The following is a 17,001-nucleotide window of genomic DNA, read 5'->3' on the forward strand; positions in this document are numbered from 1 at the left end:
CAAACCCATTGCCAGTGAGGAAATTCTATAGGCCAGAGTAGAACCCCCCTCTCTCCCCCCCACCCCACACACAAACACAGGGTTTCCAAGGTTGTAAATCTTTATGGATTCAGTCTGCCACACCTTCCTCCTGGTGAGCAAGTTCCAACTGCTGATTTTTCAGTTAGCAGCTGAGCTCTTAACCAGTGCTCCACCAGGCTCCTCTGGCACATCCTACAGGGCCAATCAGCAGCACATTATTATTGTGACCTCAGTATGGACAAGGACAGAGCCATGAAATTGGTGCTGTCTGTTGGGCTAAATCCTCTAAGTGAGGATTTCTGTATGACTACTGAGGAAGGCGGTTTCTGCAGGGTGGTTTTGTTTGGATTGAATTCATTATCTTTTGAATAGGGAAGTCCTAGGGCTTCAAATTTCCAAAGGTAAGAAAGGATGTCCAGTGAAAAGCCTCCTTACCACCCAGTTCCTGGGTTCTCAGAAACACCGATTCTTACTCATTTCTTCTCCTAGAAAACAGCCTGTGTATGCATATTGCAAAAATAGAATTTTTTCTTCTTCTCCCGCTCAAAGAGTACCCAGCTTTGTACACTTTTCTATAATTTCCTTCTTCCATTTGACAAGATACCTTGGAGATCTTTGTGTATCCGTATGTGAAAAACTTTCTCATTTGTTTGTTTTTCTTGTGGGTGCATAGAGTTCTTCTGTTTGGATTTGATTCACAATCCCCTTTAAATAGGAGGCGTTCCCTGGAAGACCCTGGAATGACCACCCCATGCATGGGCTGGAGACAGGAACACAGGTTGTCTCGTACTACTTGCAGTGCTGAGGCTGAGCAAAGAGCAAACTCCCCACAGTTTCAGACTGTATGATCCTGAGCACCACCGGGAGGGAGGGACGTACAATCTGCTCATATCCAGCCCAGGAACATCCACATGACCACAGCAGCCTGGGGGACCTCGCCCCTCTTGCAAACCTGGGTTCCAGCTCTTGGCTCAGCTACTAAGTGCTGACCAGCCAGATGTCAACCTCTGGAGCCTTAATTTCCTCAACTGTCAAATGCAGTAGTAAATCAGATCTGTAGTGAACCAAACAGTCCAGTAAAAATCACTTGGTCAGAGTTTTAAATCAATGAAACACCATTTTAACTTGAAAGAATAAATGATAACAAAAACTATGACTCTTCAAGTTCCTTTTGACTCATTTAGTCACTTCAAAGAAAGCAACATACAGTATTTGTTACAATCTTCTTAGCAAAAATGAGAACTTTGGAAAACTTATTTCTAGCACCATGAGTCTGATCGTTTTCTGATACTTTAAGATCCTTCTGATAAGATCAGTGGTTATATGAGCAAATGTGATATTTTTATAATGTAGAATGAAAAATGTCAACATTTGGAAGACCTGCGTAACTTAATGGACCAATATCTTCTAAATGACTGATGCAGGATGCTAAAAATCATGCCTGGGTAAACGGTCCATTTAAAGTACAAGATAAACCAATGGATTATACTCTAATAAGAGTATGAAGTTTATTGATACAGTTTCAGATTCCACCTTGCAACTAACCTTGAAGAAACTAGCACTTGTCAAGTTTTGGGGTACTATTAAAGAACAATATCACCAATTAGCTAAAAATACTCCCCCTTTTTTCCAGCTACATATCTGAGTGATATCAGATTTTCTTCATATACATCAATAAAAACAACCTATTTCCCAACAGACTGGATGCAGAAGCAGATATGAGAACCAAATGAATTCAACCTAACATTAAAGATTTATAAAAAGAGTAAAACAATGCTAGTCTTCTCCCTAATTTTATTTTAGAGAATAGATCTTTGTTTTATATGAAAAAATGTGTTATTATGCTAATATGCAATAGCCTTAATATTTTTAAAGGAATAAATATATTTTTAACTCTCAGATTTCATTTCTCAAATGGGGTAAGCATTGGTAGATATAATCCATATAAACAAAAGCTCTTTGAGGTCGTCAATAATTATTAATACCATAAAGGAGTTCTGAGACCAAAAATTTTAAACCAGAGATGTAAAACAATACTCACTGGAAAAAAGTTCTCTTTGGCCACTACGATATTAACAGCTAAACTCAGTTTAAAAATACAGTGTGAAACCCAGGCCCCCATATTGTGACACCTAGCGCCTACATAATGACCAGCATGCCATGTCTCCTGTCATCTTTCATAAGGCCCCTCAAGGTTCCAACATCAGCACCCTTGCTTCTAGGTGGGGAAACAGGCCCAAGCTGAAATGACTTACCAGACAGTCACACAGAAAACTAGTAGTACCAGCACTAGAAATCATTCAACGCAACATATTACAGCCACTGACCATGTACTAAGGCCTAGGGACAGAGAAAGTAATGAAGTTCGGGTTTTTGGCCATGCCTCCAACTGCTACCACCACAATCCCAAGGGTCTCTCGTTCCCGCACTTGTGGGATCGCGTTGCTTGGATCGTACTGGCCTCAGCAACTTAGGCTATGTGCCCCCAATGCTGTCCCTGTCCCCAAGTCTCAGGCCTCCGGCCTGGACGCCTGAACGAATGACCAAGAAGATGCTCACGACACTGATGAAGCATCAGCAGGTTATGAGAACAATTTGTCAAAGAGCATTTCTAAATGGACTGTGGCTCTGCTTTGTCCCTGTCATCCCAGCCCCTCACCTTTCTCATGAGACTGTCCTCACATCAACATTGAAAACCAAACACTGATACACACAGGAAAAACAACAGAACACAGAGCGAGAGATGGACAGTGAAGGGACATGCCCCGCCCCGCTCCCATGTGCACATGCGTACTGGCGACCTGCGTCTCTCTTGAAACGCAGAATTGACTCCCAGTGGAAGATGGGTGCCGGAAGTGGGTCAGTTCCGCAGAGTCCAGCCGGAACCGAGAGTCCGAGGCCCTCCAGGACTCACCTCAGTGCCTCTCAGCACCCACAGTGGCCACAGTGAGGTGCTTGATGTTGTTGGTAAGTGCCATTGAGTCAGTTCTGACAGAAAGCGACCCTGTATAGGGTTTCCAAGGAGCGGTGGGTGTGTTTGAACCGCCAACGTTTCCGTTCAGACTGACCTTGTGGTCTAGTGCATCATCCTACAGTGCCACACCAGGTGCTTGTTGTTAAGTGCCATCGAGTCGGTTCTGACCCGTAGCCACCCTGTATAGGGTTCCAAGGAGCGGCTGGTGAGTGTATTAACCCGCAGAGCCAGAGTAACTGCTAATTTTAGCATAGAGTCCCTGTTGGTCCGACTCCTAGTGACCCTCTATAGGGGTTCAGAGGAGCTGGGGTAGACTAGTGGGCTATTTGTTGGGTTGCTAACCACAAGGTCACTAGTTCAAATTTATCCGCCTTTCCACAGGAGAAAAATGAGACTTTCTGCCCCATAAAGATTTACAGCCTCGGAAACCCTATACAGCAGGGGTGGGGAACGTCTGGCCCTCGGGCCATATGTTGTTGTTAAATGGCTGGAGTCGGTTCTGACCCATAGTGGACCCGTATAGGGATTCTGGAGAGCAGCTGGTGAGCTTGAACTGCCGACCTTGCAGTTTAAACTGCTTTTGCAGTCCAGCTCAGTAACCCACAGCGCCACACCAGGACTCCATACAGGCCATCACATTGTTGTTGTTGTTGTTAAGTGCCATCGAGTCGGTTCCGACCCATAGCGACCCTGTACAGGGTTTCCGAGGGTGTAAATCTTTACGGGAGTAGAAAGCCTCATCTTTCTCCCGCGGAGCGGCTGGTAGTTTCGAACCGCTGACCTTAAGGTTCGCAGCCCGATTCGTAACCACTATGCTACCAGAGCTCCTTGGCCATCACATTAGGGGTGAGTTAATTAAATGTTTAACCAAATATAGCAGGCTAATTTTTAAGTTGATAATTTTGTATGGCCCACGAATAGTTATAAATTTTTCCAGATAAGAGGTTCCCCACCCCTGCTTCACAGGGTGCCTACGAGTCAGAACCAATTGCGCGGCACATAACCACCGCCACAATAGGGTTTCTGAGAAGCGGCTGGTGAGTTTGAACCACAGCCCTTGCAGGGAGCAGCCCAATGTGTATCCTGCAGTGCCACAGCAGACTCTAACGGGGTACAGATGTTTAAGTGGTTGATTAATAGTTGGTGGTTCAGTCCCACCCAGAAGCACATTGGAAGGCAGGAAGCTGGCTTCTAAAATGTCTCAACCTTGAAAATCCTATGAAGCAGGGTCTCTTCTGAATATAGAGCGTCACCAAGAGTTGGAATGGACTTGGTGGCAACTAACAACAACAACTTAGCACATTTCCTTTTTACTAACCTCCCTAAACTCACCAGGCCACCTCAAGTCCTATTCTTCCTAAGTGCTGAGCTCCCAAGAGTAATTCTGGGCAGGAAGTACACGGCTGTACTTCTTTGTTGCTGTGTTGAGCTTGGGGAGACTGGCCCCAGGGTCTTCCCGACATGCCTGTGCCCCTGGGATGTGGAAAGTTTGGCCGGATGAGCGTGAACCTCTGGCATTCTAATCCGAACCTATGGCTCCAGAGGCTGTCTGGCCCCCTGCCAGCTCTGCTGATAACTAAAGCATTTCTTCCTCTCCTGGCAAAAAGGGTAATTCTTTCGGTCATGAGTAAAGACTTGAAACAGAAGACAGCTGTAGTTCATTAAGCCTTTTGGGAGCCTGAAGTCTGTTAAATTGGGGGCTGGGGAAAGAGGACTGTGCTGTTGCCCCAGTTCCTGAATTTCCATTTGGTCTGGATGACATGCCGTTAGCCATGTGAGCTCAGCAAGGTCTCCATGGGTGGGGATTTGGCCCAGATCACTTTCCCGCCTTCCAGAACTGTCCCCTGGCCCACAGTGCACTGCTATCTGCTTGCTCTGGGGCTCTGTTAAGCTCCCCACTTGGGGCCCAGCATCAGGTGGAAAAAGATGCTGGGTGGGCCCTGAAGGTAGGCTGCCGTTGGTCTATTCCCAGCAAGGAAACGTCAGAGAAACTCTGAGGATGTCTGTGAGTTAGACACCAGCCAGGGCTAAGGTAACATTGTCAGCAGTGTCATCTTCTAGACCAGGGGGTTATGGGTTCCACTGTGTCCTCCAGAAAGATGTGTTGAAGTCCTCATTGCAGTACCAATGAATGTGACCTTGTTCAGAAGATTATCGTCTGAAGGCTTGAGGAAATCCTTAGATTTATAAATGAAAAGATATTAAATGAACATGAAGTCAAACTGGAATAAGGTAAACCCTAATCCTACATGTTGTCATTGTTGATGAGGTATGCTATTAAGGAGGTTCTGGCTCATAGTGACTTTATATAGGGCTTCCAAGGCTGTAAATCTCTCCAGGAGCAGAATTCTCACCTCTCTCCCTATCTGAGTGTTGCTTTTGTAAGAGAGGAGAAGAGACACAGTCAGAGAGAGGAGACAGCCAGAGATTGGAGAAATGCCTCCCCAGAAACTAAGGAAAGGCAGGAAACATCTTCCCCAAGAGCCTGCAGACAGACAGAGTAGGGCCCTACTCATCCCTGGATTTTGCACTTGATGGGTTGGGTTTCGTTTGGTTTGCTTAGCCTTCATGCTTGTGAAAAAACAAATTTCTGTTGTTTTAAATCACCCAATTTGTGACATTTTGTTACTGCAGCCCTAGAGTTGGTTCTCACAGTGACCCTTTATAGGGCTCTGAGGAACAGCTGGTGGATTTGAACTGTAGACCTGTGGTTCTCAGTCCAGTGCTGAGCCACAGCTCCATACTTGGAGTCCATAAGTGGTTTCCAAAATTGTGTGACCTGCCCCCCATAATGAAATTAACAGCTAACACTTACAGAATTCCATTTTTCCCACAAACCCTTCCAAGCACTATATATATGTATTTTATCACCGTCATGATCCACAGCAACCCAATGGGGTACACAAGGGTATTATCCCCATTTTACAGCTGAGGCAGCTGAAGTCCAGAGAAGTGACTCTTCAAGTCCTACAGCTCGGGAGTGGCTGACTTGTGATTTGAGCCGATCCCAAAGTCCACGTTCCTAAATACTGGGCAGTGTGTGTGGAAAAAAACTAAAGTTTCCCCAAATCATCTGTATCTTTACAACAAGCAATGCATGCTGCTATTTCCTTTTTCCTTTTTTTTTAAAACTTTTTATTGTGAACTGGGTCTATCCTTTTATAATCTATTCATTTTTTTCCCTAAGAAATGCTGGTTAGATTTATTTGAAATGATTTTATGACCCCTTAATAGATCACAAGACTGTGATTTGAAAAAGCTGGTTTAGATGAAAGATTTCTCCTTTGGACTTTACCAAAAGGGAATTCCCCATAATCTTGTGAAGGAAATCCCAAACCAGACTCTCTCCCACTCCTTCAATGATGATTCTAAGCGTTGACCCAGAAGATAGGCATCTTTGTCACATGTGGGCCAACCTGTTGCCCCCACCCAGCCATGTGCACCTCATAAGCACCCACGTTCGTTCTGCACAGTGCTATTGGCCAGCTCTGCCTCACTGTCTGTGGCCTGCCTACCTCAGCAGGTACCCAGAGGCAGAGTCTGGACTTCTCCCCAAATATTGTTTGTGTGGAAGTCCTCAGTCCTCAGCAGTGGGTGCAGGTATGTTGTGAGCTTTGGTGGGGGATGGGGCGGGTGCTGCGGTACAGCAGGAGATGCTGTGAGATTTGGTGAAAAGCTTGTCTGTACCCAAGAATGGAGAATCGAATTGACTTCCAGCTCCAAAGCCGACATCATTAATTTATTTATACCTGCTTTGTCCATAAGAGTCCTGCTGCGGCTCTGTGTGGGTCCATGCGCTGGACTGCAAAGTTGGTTTGAACCACAAGATCTCTGGTTCAGGCCCACCAGCCACTCCTTGGAAACCCTATACAGGGTCGCTATGGGTCGGAACAGACTCGATGGTAGGCTGTGGGCTGTTTGTTTAGAAAGAGGAGGAGGAGGAGTGGGAATCCGGAAGGCGAGAAGCATGTGGTAGAATGAGGAAGGGAGTCAAAGAAGCGGGGAGGCCAGGAAGCATGAGGGAAGGAGTAGGTACGAAAATCTAATCTAGAGCCTTGTAGTGTCTGTCTACCTTGTTGTTGTTAAGTGCCATTAAGTCAGTTCCAGCTTATAGTGTCTCTCTAGGGTTTCTGAGGAGCAGCTGGTGGGCTTGAACCGCCAATCTTGTGGTTAAACCGGACTTTGCGATCTAGCAAGTCCTGCAGTGGCACACCAGGACTCCAGTATCTGCCTTGGATTTCTTAATTAGAAGATTTTATGAAATTAAAACCACACTAAAGGACCAGTAGCCCCTGGAGAAGGACATCATCCTTGGTAACGTGTCAGACCCCAAGGAGGTGGACTGACATGGTGGTGGCAGCAGCGATGGCCTCAAACATAGCCTTCGTGAGGCGGGGGCGCGGCCCTGCAGTGTTGTGAGGAGGATGCGGGGCGCGGCCATGCACTGTTATGAGGTGGGGGTGCGACCCTGCAGTTTGTGAGGAGGGGGTGGGTCGCGGCCATGCACTGTTAGGTGGGGGTGCGGTGTGATCCTGCAGTGTTGTGAGGAGGGGGCCGGGCGTGGCACTGCAGTGTTGTTCTTTTGTTGTGCGTAAGGTTACTATGAAGTGGAAGTGACTCTATGGCACCTAACAACAATTTACCCCTGAAACTCTGTGGTGAAGTGGGTGGGAGGTCGGTTCTGACCCATAGCCACCTGTACTGGGTTTCCGAGGCTGTAAATCTTTACTGAAGCAGGCCTCACCTTTCTCCCACAGTTTAGTGATTAAGGCTCTCTAAATGGGGTTCTAGTGGTTGTGTTCTGCCGGTCCTTCCTTTTCTGGTGAAGAATGACAAATTCAGTTGGTTCCAGTCTTAGGAAGAGCTGGAGTGCCTTGCTTTGGATAACACTGAGTGGCACTGGGTGGCCACTTACACAGCAAAGGACTCTTCTGTGAGACCGGAGTGACAGAAGGAACACCTCTGATGAGTGATGTCCTCACAGCACTGCCACCGATGAGCTCTGTGATCCTGGTTACACATCCTTGGTTTCTCCAAGCCTCTGTTTCCCCAACTCTCAATTCAGGCGTTGGTCTAGATTATCTCTAAGGTTTTTCAAGAGTGTTTGCGGTTGACTGGGAAGATATTTTGGAAGGGTCACCTCCAAGTAGGGTAGGGTAGGAGTGGACCCCTTGGACTGATTGTTGTTGATAAGTGCCATCAAGTTGGTTCTGACTCATAGCAACCCTGTATAGGATTTCCAAAGAGCAGTTGGTGGGTTTGAATCACCAACCTTGTGATTAACAGTTCAGTGTTTATCCTTAAGTACCACCCCAATCACAAATACAACTCCACAGTTCCACAAGAGATGCTGTTCAAAACAGAGAGAAAGCTCTGAGGGGTAGTAGTGGGAAACGCTGTATGCTTGGCTGAAACCAGGCCACAGAGAGCATTAAGGACAAGAGGGAGGAGAGCGGTGACTGGCCTTTGGCCACACCATCCATCCACACCTCTTACATCAAGAGTGGATCTGGCTCTAAAATGCTACCGTAGTGTCCCTTGGTTTTCTAACACAGGAGTAAACACAACCAGGTCAGTTACTGACTGTGGTTGTGAAGGCTGGGCACTGACACTACAGAGCATACCAAGTCCATTAAAATAAAAAGTCCATGTAAAGATAATGAGCATTTTGTTTTATTATGCTGATCACTCAGGATCCAGTTTACAAACTTAGGACCATCATCAGACAGGGAGGCTAGCCTTGTGGGGAAAGGTGCTGTTTCAAACATATTGAGTGTAGGGTGTTAGTGAAACATCTAGTTAACTATTGGAAGGGTGGGAGATTTCAATTTGGCATCAAAAGCCTAAAAGCTATACTTATGCTATGCAAACAAATGAGTTTTATAGAAAGAGGAAGTGATTATAAGAAAGCAAGGAGAAAAGGACTATGGGAAATGAGACACGGAAAAAGACACAAGAAAACTGTCTATGAATCTTGAGCAAACTATTGCCCTTTCTGGCCCTGTAGTCTCCTCGGTTGCACAATGAAGGGGCTGGATTCTGTAAGGCTTTTAGCTCTGATGTTGTAAGTATAATCAGAGAAGGAAGAACAGACACCTTGGAAACTAAAGGCCAGAGTTCCTAAAGGAAAATTTTTTCTGCCAAAACTTATAACATCATTCTCAGGCCATACAAATTATCAACTTAAAAATTAACCTGCTATATTTGGTCATAAATCGGAACTGACTTGACACTTAACAACAAAGTGATGACTGGAACTGCAGTTGCCTTGGCAGGGCCAGACAAAATGATTTTGTGGGCCTTATATGGCTCTCGGATGGACGTTTCTCACCGCTGCATTACAAGGTCTGCAGAACTATCAGGGACTGAAGACTCAGCTGCAGTAATTCGAACACCTTCTCTGAGGTTAAAACTTTCTCCTTTCCTCTGGAAAAAACACAACAAAAGACTGATGGCCATCAGAATTCCTTTGTTTGGACTTTGCAGCAGTCTCAGAAATTTTAAATGTCATGCCAACACTTACAAAGTGAGTGGTTTTACATTAAAAATACAGATTTGAGATTTCTCTGGAAGAGTCAGAAGATCTATGACATTTTTCCCTCTGATCCTCACAAAATTGGCCGGTGATGAGGAGCAACTGCCCCCCTAAAGGGCGTCATGGGGTTCTGTTTAACTACAGCCCCCTCCACCCATACCCCACTGCCTTAATTACCGTCAGCTTCATTCATTTACACCCTCTGCCTGGTCCTGAGGGATTGGTATGTGAACTCTTGACTTGAGGGAATCTTGTTGCTGTTGTTAAGTGCCATTGAGTCCATTCTGACTCTTTGTTGTTGTTAAGTGCCTTTGAGTAGGATCCAACCCATAGCGACCCTGTATAGGGTTTCCGAGGAGCGACTGGTGAGCTTGAACCACCGACCTTGCAGTTCAAACAGCTTTGCATTCTGGCACATTAACCCACAGCACCACACCAGGACTCTATTCTGACTCATAGCGACCCTGTATAGGGTTTCTGAGTAGTGGTTGGTGGGTTTGAACCACCGACCTTGTGGTTAGCAGTCTAGTGCTGATCCTAATGTGTCATGTATGGATATATAAATGAAAAGGGCAGTGAGCGCTGACTCCAGACCACCATGAGAGTGGGATCTTGTCTTGCTCCCGATCCCCTGTACCTACACAGTGTCCCCTGCACGTTCTGTGACTTACTCTTCCGCTTCACCCTTCCTTTCCCTACTTCTTACGACCACCTAGTTTAGCAGCTATGACAGACACATATGAGTCCGACACTGTCTCCTCAATGCTCTGGGATCTGCCCAGGCTTAAATATAGGACTTGAGAGCCCAATTCTTTCCTGATTTAGTGGGGGTGAAGGGTTTGGAAGGGTGTTGAGAATCTAAAACAAGCTGTCTGTCACATGAATAGATTACACTAGTTCAAAGTTGGAATGTCTTTTTTCCACTTTTTTTTTTTTTTTCCGGTTTGGGATTGGAGATTTTATTATTATTATGTGCATGTGCTGGTGTGGTTATACGCTTCATAGACCTTTCTTTATCAAACACATCTGAGAGCCTGCTGGGAACCAGGTTTTATGCTCAGTGTTGGCTGCTGATCCCGTTTTAACCTTGCCAGGTAAATACTTTCATCACCAGATGGAGAACCCAAGGTCCAGAGCAATCACATCGTTAGCAAGTCGTGCCACGTGAAGCTGAACCCAGCCCTGTCTTCTCCGAAGCTTGCGGCCCCTTCCATTAATAAGGCAGTTTAAGGTATAGTCAAGGCCAGTGTGCACGTTAAACAGAAACTGAGGGATTAGATTATGGCTTTGTTTTTTCACATCAAATATGTTTTATGTTAACTTCAAATACTCTAAGGCGAGTTTTACCTCATGGTGATGAGTCAGAGTCCAGTTGCTTTTTTGAGCCTGCTTGGAAACCCAAAGTCTACATAACACAAAAGATAGTCCATAAATAGAGTCATCAAAGGCTGACTTAGAAATGACGTTATCTCCTAACACAAGGACTTCAGATCTATGGAGATTTCCACTGTGACATTGTTTTTTGAATCAAAACAATGGCAGATTGTTGGTAGCTATGACCAGTTGTTGGGTCAGGGCCTGTTGGTCAGTGAGCCTTGTAATCCCAACCTCTTGTGTCAAGAACGACTTTCAGTAAGGAGAAACCGTGAATTATGTGACAGCCCACAAAAGATTAATAGTCAAGGAGAGGGACTGAAGTCAGAGCCCTGATTAGAGAGTTGAAGTCTCTTAGGAATGTAACTGAAATATTCCCACAAATAAGTGCAGTATATTACCCTGATGCATACCTAAACTGTGTCCTTCCCTCCAAAATAGCCTTACAGCTTTTGCCTGAATTCGGGCAGCCAAAACTGCATTTTGAGGACCAGGATTAGCGCTGTGACTTAAAAATGGATAAGTCATCTTGGACTTCAGGTTAAAAAGCCGTATTCTCAAATACACTTTGCCACTTATAAAGCCCAGGTTGTCAGCCATCTTGGAGGAGCCTTAAAGGGCTGAGTGTGACTAGCATGAAAAGGGTAGAAAGGAGCCCGAGAGCTTGCTTGGTTGGCAGGAGAACTGGAAGTCTCTTCGTGGACTCTCAATTCCGTTTTCCAACACTGAACCCCTTGACTATTAGGTTTGGACCCAGACATAAATAGAAGCATCATGGTTACAAGTTGGGCTGATAACCTCAAGGTCTGCAGTTCAAAACTACCAGCTTTTCTGCGGAAGACAGATGAGTTTTTCAGCTTCCATAAAAATGTACAGTCTCTGAAACCCTATGCAGGGTCACTATGAATTGGAACCAACTCCAAGGCATATACTACCACCGTACAAGTCCTGGTGTGCGCTGTGGGTTAATGTGCTGGACTACAAAGTCAGTTTGAACCATAAGGTTGGTGGTTCAAGCTCACCAGCTGCTCCTTGGAATCCCTATACCAGGTTGCAATGGGTTGGAATCGAGTTGATGGCACTTAATAACAGCAACATACAATTCCAGCTTTGAGGGCATCCTAATGGCCCCAGCCATTTGAAAAATGTCTGATGTTACCAACAGAAGAGAGATTCAGGCCAAAGGCCATTCCTCTAAACCCTCCCGATTCTGGTTTCCCCAGAGAACCAATCAAGGTCCAAATCACAGATGTGTTCCACAAGGTGGGACAAGCTCCTAAGCCCCTACATCCTCCAGAGGTTGAGACATCACCACCACAACCACACATAGCAAACTTAGAGGGTGCACTGATCCTGTCCCTTCTAAGGTGGGCCAGGGCCGGAGAGGCGGGGCGAGGGCCTTACTGTGGTCGTCACTGAGCGCATCTTGGATGAAGGCAGCTGCCGGGTAGAAGAAGACACTGAGGTCGAAGGTAGGTATGTCTTCAGCCTCAACACCAAAGTATTCGATGATCATATCGCGGTAGTAGTCAGCCCCGGTGTCCACGTTCCAGCGGCCATGAGCTGCATTCAGCACATGCGTGAAGCCCCCCTTCTGCAGTTGGTAGCGGTCCAGCGCTGTCGCCCTGTGCACAAGGGAGAGAGGCGAGTGGGCTGCACAGCCTGCTGCCTGGGCCTGGGAGAGGGAAGGGACTTGTGGGCCACCTACAGGTTTCTCTTCTAGTTTCCAAAATGAGGACTGTTGTTAAGTGCCAGCTAGTTGGTTCCGGCTCATACTGACTCTGTATAGGGTTTCCAAAGAGCAGTTAGTGGGTTTGAACCACTGACCTGGTGTTCAGCAGTCTAGTGCTTACCCTATAGCACCACACCAGGAGTCCAAAAAAAGAACTATTACAAATGAAGGGTGCCGTTTCTGTTCCCGTGACTTTGAGAATAAAGAGTGTGGGAGGGGAGGGTAAGTGTCCATTTGTTCTTTCATCACTCAGCAGACTGTTCTGTGTTCAAGGGGGTGGAGTGGAGAATGGGACTTTCAGCTGCCAAATCTCTAAAAGGCCACCAGAAGAATGTGTTCTTCAGGCAGTAAGGGAAAAGCCCCCCAGAGAGCCTGTAGGTCAGCAACTCCTCTGAACTCTCAGTGTTTACAGAACTTTAATAATGGGGTTCACTTCTTTCAGTGCAGATTTGACTGGGCTTAGACTAAGTTCTTGATGTTGGTAGTATTACTGGACACAAGGTACACAACCGTGCTGGATAAGTGAGTCCTAACTGATTTCCAAGGAGCTCTGGTAGCATAGTGGTTACAAGCCGGACTGCTAACCTTAAGATCAGCAGTTCGAAACTACCAGCTATTCCACAGGAACAAGATGAGGCTTTCTGCTTCCATTAAGATTTACAACCTCAGAAACCCTGCACAGTCACTTTTCCATGGCTCACCACCACCAACAACAACTGATTTCCAGAAAGTTCCTGAAGCTAACAGTGTAGTTACTCATTGTCTACAATATCCACAACTTTATCTTTCTGGACAAGAATTTCCAGGAAAAAAAGAGTCAATTCTCCCCTTTATATAAAGTCATGTTAAGGTAGGTAGCCTTAGAATATGACCCAATTAAAAGTGAAGTGCCAGTCACAAAAGGACAAATATTGTAAGATCCCACTTCTATGCACTATCTGAAGTTCTCTTTCTGGGTGGCACTGTAGGAGAAGCAGTGGCCTGCAAACCATAGGTTGGCAGTTCAAACCCACCTGCTGCTCCTTGGAAACTCTATACAGGGTTGCTGTGAGTCAGAAGCAATATGCAGTATCTAGAATAGGCAGGTATATAGATATCAAAGTTTATCAGGGGCTACCAGTGACCATCAGGAGGTGGGGGGAAGACATAACACTTGGGGACACTGTACTTCTCTTAGGGGTGATGAAGAAATTTGGGGTTGGATAATGGCTGTTATTAAATCAGTTGTGTTCCCCCAAAATGTATGTAATTTGGACAGGTCATGATTCTCAATATTATGTAATTTTCCTCTCTATTGTGATCTGATCTAATTATCCTATGTGTTGTGGATTCGAATCTCTGTGATGTTAGTGAGGCATAATTAGGGACAGTTATGTTACTAATCTATATGATTAGGTTGCATCTTGAATCAACCTCTTTTGAGATAGAAAAGAGACATAATCAATCAGAAATCAGAGGGACCTCATTGTCACTGAGAACTAAGGCCTGGGAGCGGCAGAGTGTCTCATTGGAGCCAGGATCCTTGTGATAGTTTACGTTGCGTCAACGTGACTGGGCCAGAATTGCCAGTGCTTGGCAGTTGTCGATGCGGTTATCCCCATGATGAGACCTAATATAATGTAATCAACTTGGTGATGATGTCAGCTCTGAGCAGCCAATCAATTAAAGGGAGGCTTCCTCAGGGGTGTGGCCTGATTCCATTATATATTGGATGCTGGATACTCAGGCAAGGCCGACTTGTTTTCCACTGTCTGGATCTTGTAGCTGACTCATCCTCCAACCTCTGCTTCTTTGGACTTGAGCCCGTGGCATACTCTATCTATTACCTGCCAGTCCTGAGAGTTGTCAGCAGACTGCCTTCTTAACTGCTGGACCTGCCTGCCTGCCGTCTGACCTGCTGATCTTTGTTCATCAGCCCTGTGGCTACGTGAATCAGAAGTCTCCAGCCTGACCTCTAGCCCACGGACTTGGAAGTAACCAGCAGTGGGAGCCATTTCCTTGATATGAACCTTTCTTTATATATACATATATAAGTTTCACTTGTTTTACTTCCCTAGGGAACTCAGCCTGAGGGAATCCCCAAGTTGAGAAGCTTCTAGACTCAGGGTAAAATTGATGCCAAGACATATGGACATCTCCAAGGAATGCTGAGCGTACAGATGTTGAAAAAAGACAAGAACCTTCGCTTAGAGCCAACAGAGAGAGCAGTTCTTCCTATAGAGTTGGCAAGGAGCTCTGGTAGCATCGTGGTTATGAGTCAGGCTGCTAACCTGAAGGTCAGCAGTTCAAAACTACCGGCTGTTCCTCAGGAGAAAGACGAGGCTTTCTGCTCTTGTAAAGATTGACAGCCTTGGAAACTCTGTGCAGGTTCGCTATGAGTCGGAATCGACTCCACAGCATATGACCACCAACCACTATAGAGCTGGAACCCTGAATTTGGACTTCTAGCCCCTTAAACTATAAGGAAGTAACTTTCTGTTTGCTCAAACCATCCATAGATAGAAAGAGAATGGTGATAATTAAACAAAGTGATTTAATGTTACTAAACTATACATGTGAGGTTGCTAATATGGCAAATGTTCTGTTACCTATATTTTTTGCACAATTAAAAAGTGTCTTTAATTTTTTTTTTTAAGTCAGCAGTTGAACAAACAGTGCTGGGGAAACTGGGAGTCCATATGCAAGACTGTTGGCTTAAGCCATACATAAAAATCAACTCAAATTCAGTCAAAGGTCTTAATCTGAGAGCTACAACTATGAAACTCGTAGAAGAAAACATGGGAGAAGCTTCATGATCTTGGATGTGGCAATGGATTCTTAGATAGGCTTCCAAAAGCACAGACAATAGTAGGGGTAAAAAATAGATAAATTAGACTTCATCAGAATTAAAGCCTTTGGTGTATCCAAGCACACTGTCAAAAGAGTGAAAACACATGTTGTCCAACATGAATCTTAGGCCTTCTTCAGATTTTTTTTATCCTTTTTTGGTATTGCTCTTCTATGTTAGTAGTGTTGAGAGATTTATCTTGTGGCTCACTAGTTCTGGCTTCTATCTCTTCAATTCTACTCCTTTGCCCTTTCAGTGGATTGTCCATTTTTTATATTCTATTATTAATTGTTTGGACCTCTTTCTGTAGGTTTTGAATTGTTTCCAATGCTGTATCTATTTTATTTGATTGTTCCTGTAACGCTTTTCTGACTTCTTCCTTATTTTTCTCAACTCCAATTATATAGTGTTTTGATACATTTTATAATCATTTTTCTGATTTCCTTCTCAGGCATTTCCAAAGCCTGCCCATCTTCCAGTATGGAGTGTAGGTCTACTTCCATTTCATTTGCCTCAGTCACTTTATGTCGTTTCTGGACATGTGCAGATATGGTCATCTGCTTCTATTTTTGGGGGCATATTCAGGAATTATCTGTGGCCTTAATTCTTAGATGGGTATGTACTTTGGTATTTTTTTATGCTTTCTGATTGCCTCCAGGTAGATGTGATCAGGAAATGGGCTTCCCCTTTTCAGTCTTCTTCCAGAGAAATTTCAAGATGCCACTGTTGGTCATTTTGATGTAACTCAGGATGTAATTTTCTGCCTATTTCCTTTTTAGTCTGCCTGTCTCGCTCAACAATCCCCATTCAGATCTTTTTTCTAGTTATAAACAGTTCAGGGCCGGCTGTGGCCGTTTGGTTTTAAGTGGAAGCTGTGGTTTTAAGTGGAAGCTGTCTCTTTAAATTTCGAGGAGATCTGTATGCATGCGTAGTAGAACCCTCTGAGGGTGGGGCTGGGGTGTCAACTAGCTCAGGCACCCCTATAGTCACCAGAATGGAGGTGCGCAGACAGCGAGAGACCAATGAACACATACAAAAGAAAAGAATGTCCACACCTTTATCTCCGTGGTTCTGTCAGGTGTCCGTGGCTGCTCTGATCCTTCCCCCGCTTGGTCTCACCCAAGATGGTGGCTTCTGGAGCAGCTGAGCATCTTGAATTAGAAAGCAATGGATTCCTTGCTTCGGCTACAAATTCTCCTAGCTGTAAGCCTTCCAACCTTCTAAATATTCCTTTATATGTGGTTCAGAGTTCTGGGAAAATCCCCTCAGCCTGCTTGGTCCAGTATTCTGTGTTGTTCCTGATGGAGCTCCTCACTGTACTTCCACCTGATCCGCCATCTTGTTTGTTCTCTGGAATAACTTCTTTTAAAAGGTCTGTCTGGCTACTGTGTGGCAATCAGTTGTTGTTGTTAAGTGCCATCGAATGATAGTAACCCTATATTGAGTTTCCAAGGAACATCTGATGGGTTTGAACTACTAGCCTTGTAGCCAGCAGTTCAGTGTTTATCCTACAGCATCACACCAGGACTTCTGGAAAT

At 45.2% G+C, this 17,001-nt stretch overlaps 1 protein-coding gene across 1 annotated transcript in view; it reads right to left on the reverse strand.

The window, feature by feature from the left end:
* The window catches only part of DUPD1 (dual specificity phosphatase and pro isomerase domain containing 1), a 37,511-nt gene that overhangs the window by 546 nt on the left and 19,964 nt on the right, over positions 1-17,001 (reverse strand). The window contains exon 2 of the mRNA XM_006837472.1: positions 12,309-12,529. Coding sequence (XP_006837535.1) covers positions 12,309-12,529 — 221 coding nt within the window. The remainder of the gene's footprint in view (positions 1-12,308; positions 12,530-17,001) is intronic.

Source organism: Chrysochloris asiatica, unplaced genomic scaffold, assembly GCF_000296735.1.
Source record: "Chrysochloris asiatica unplaced genomic scaffold, ChrAsi1.0 scaffold00020, whole genome shotgun sequence".
Lineage (NCBI taxonomy): Eukaryota > Metazoa > Chordata > Mammalia > Afrosoricida > Chrysochloridae > Chrysochloris > Chrysochloris asiatica.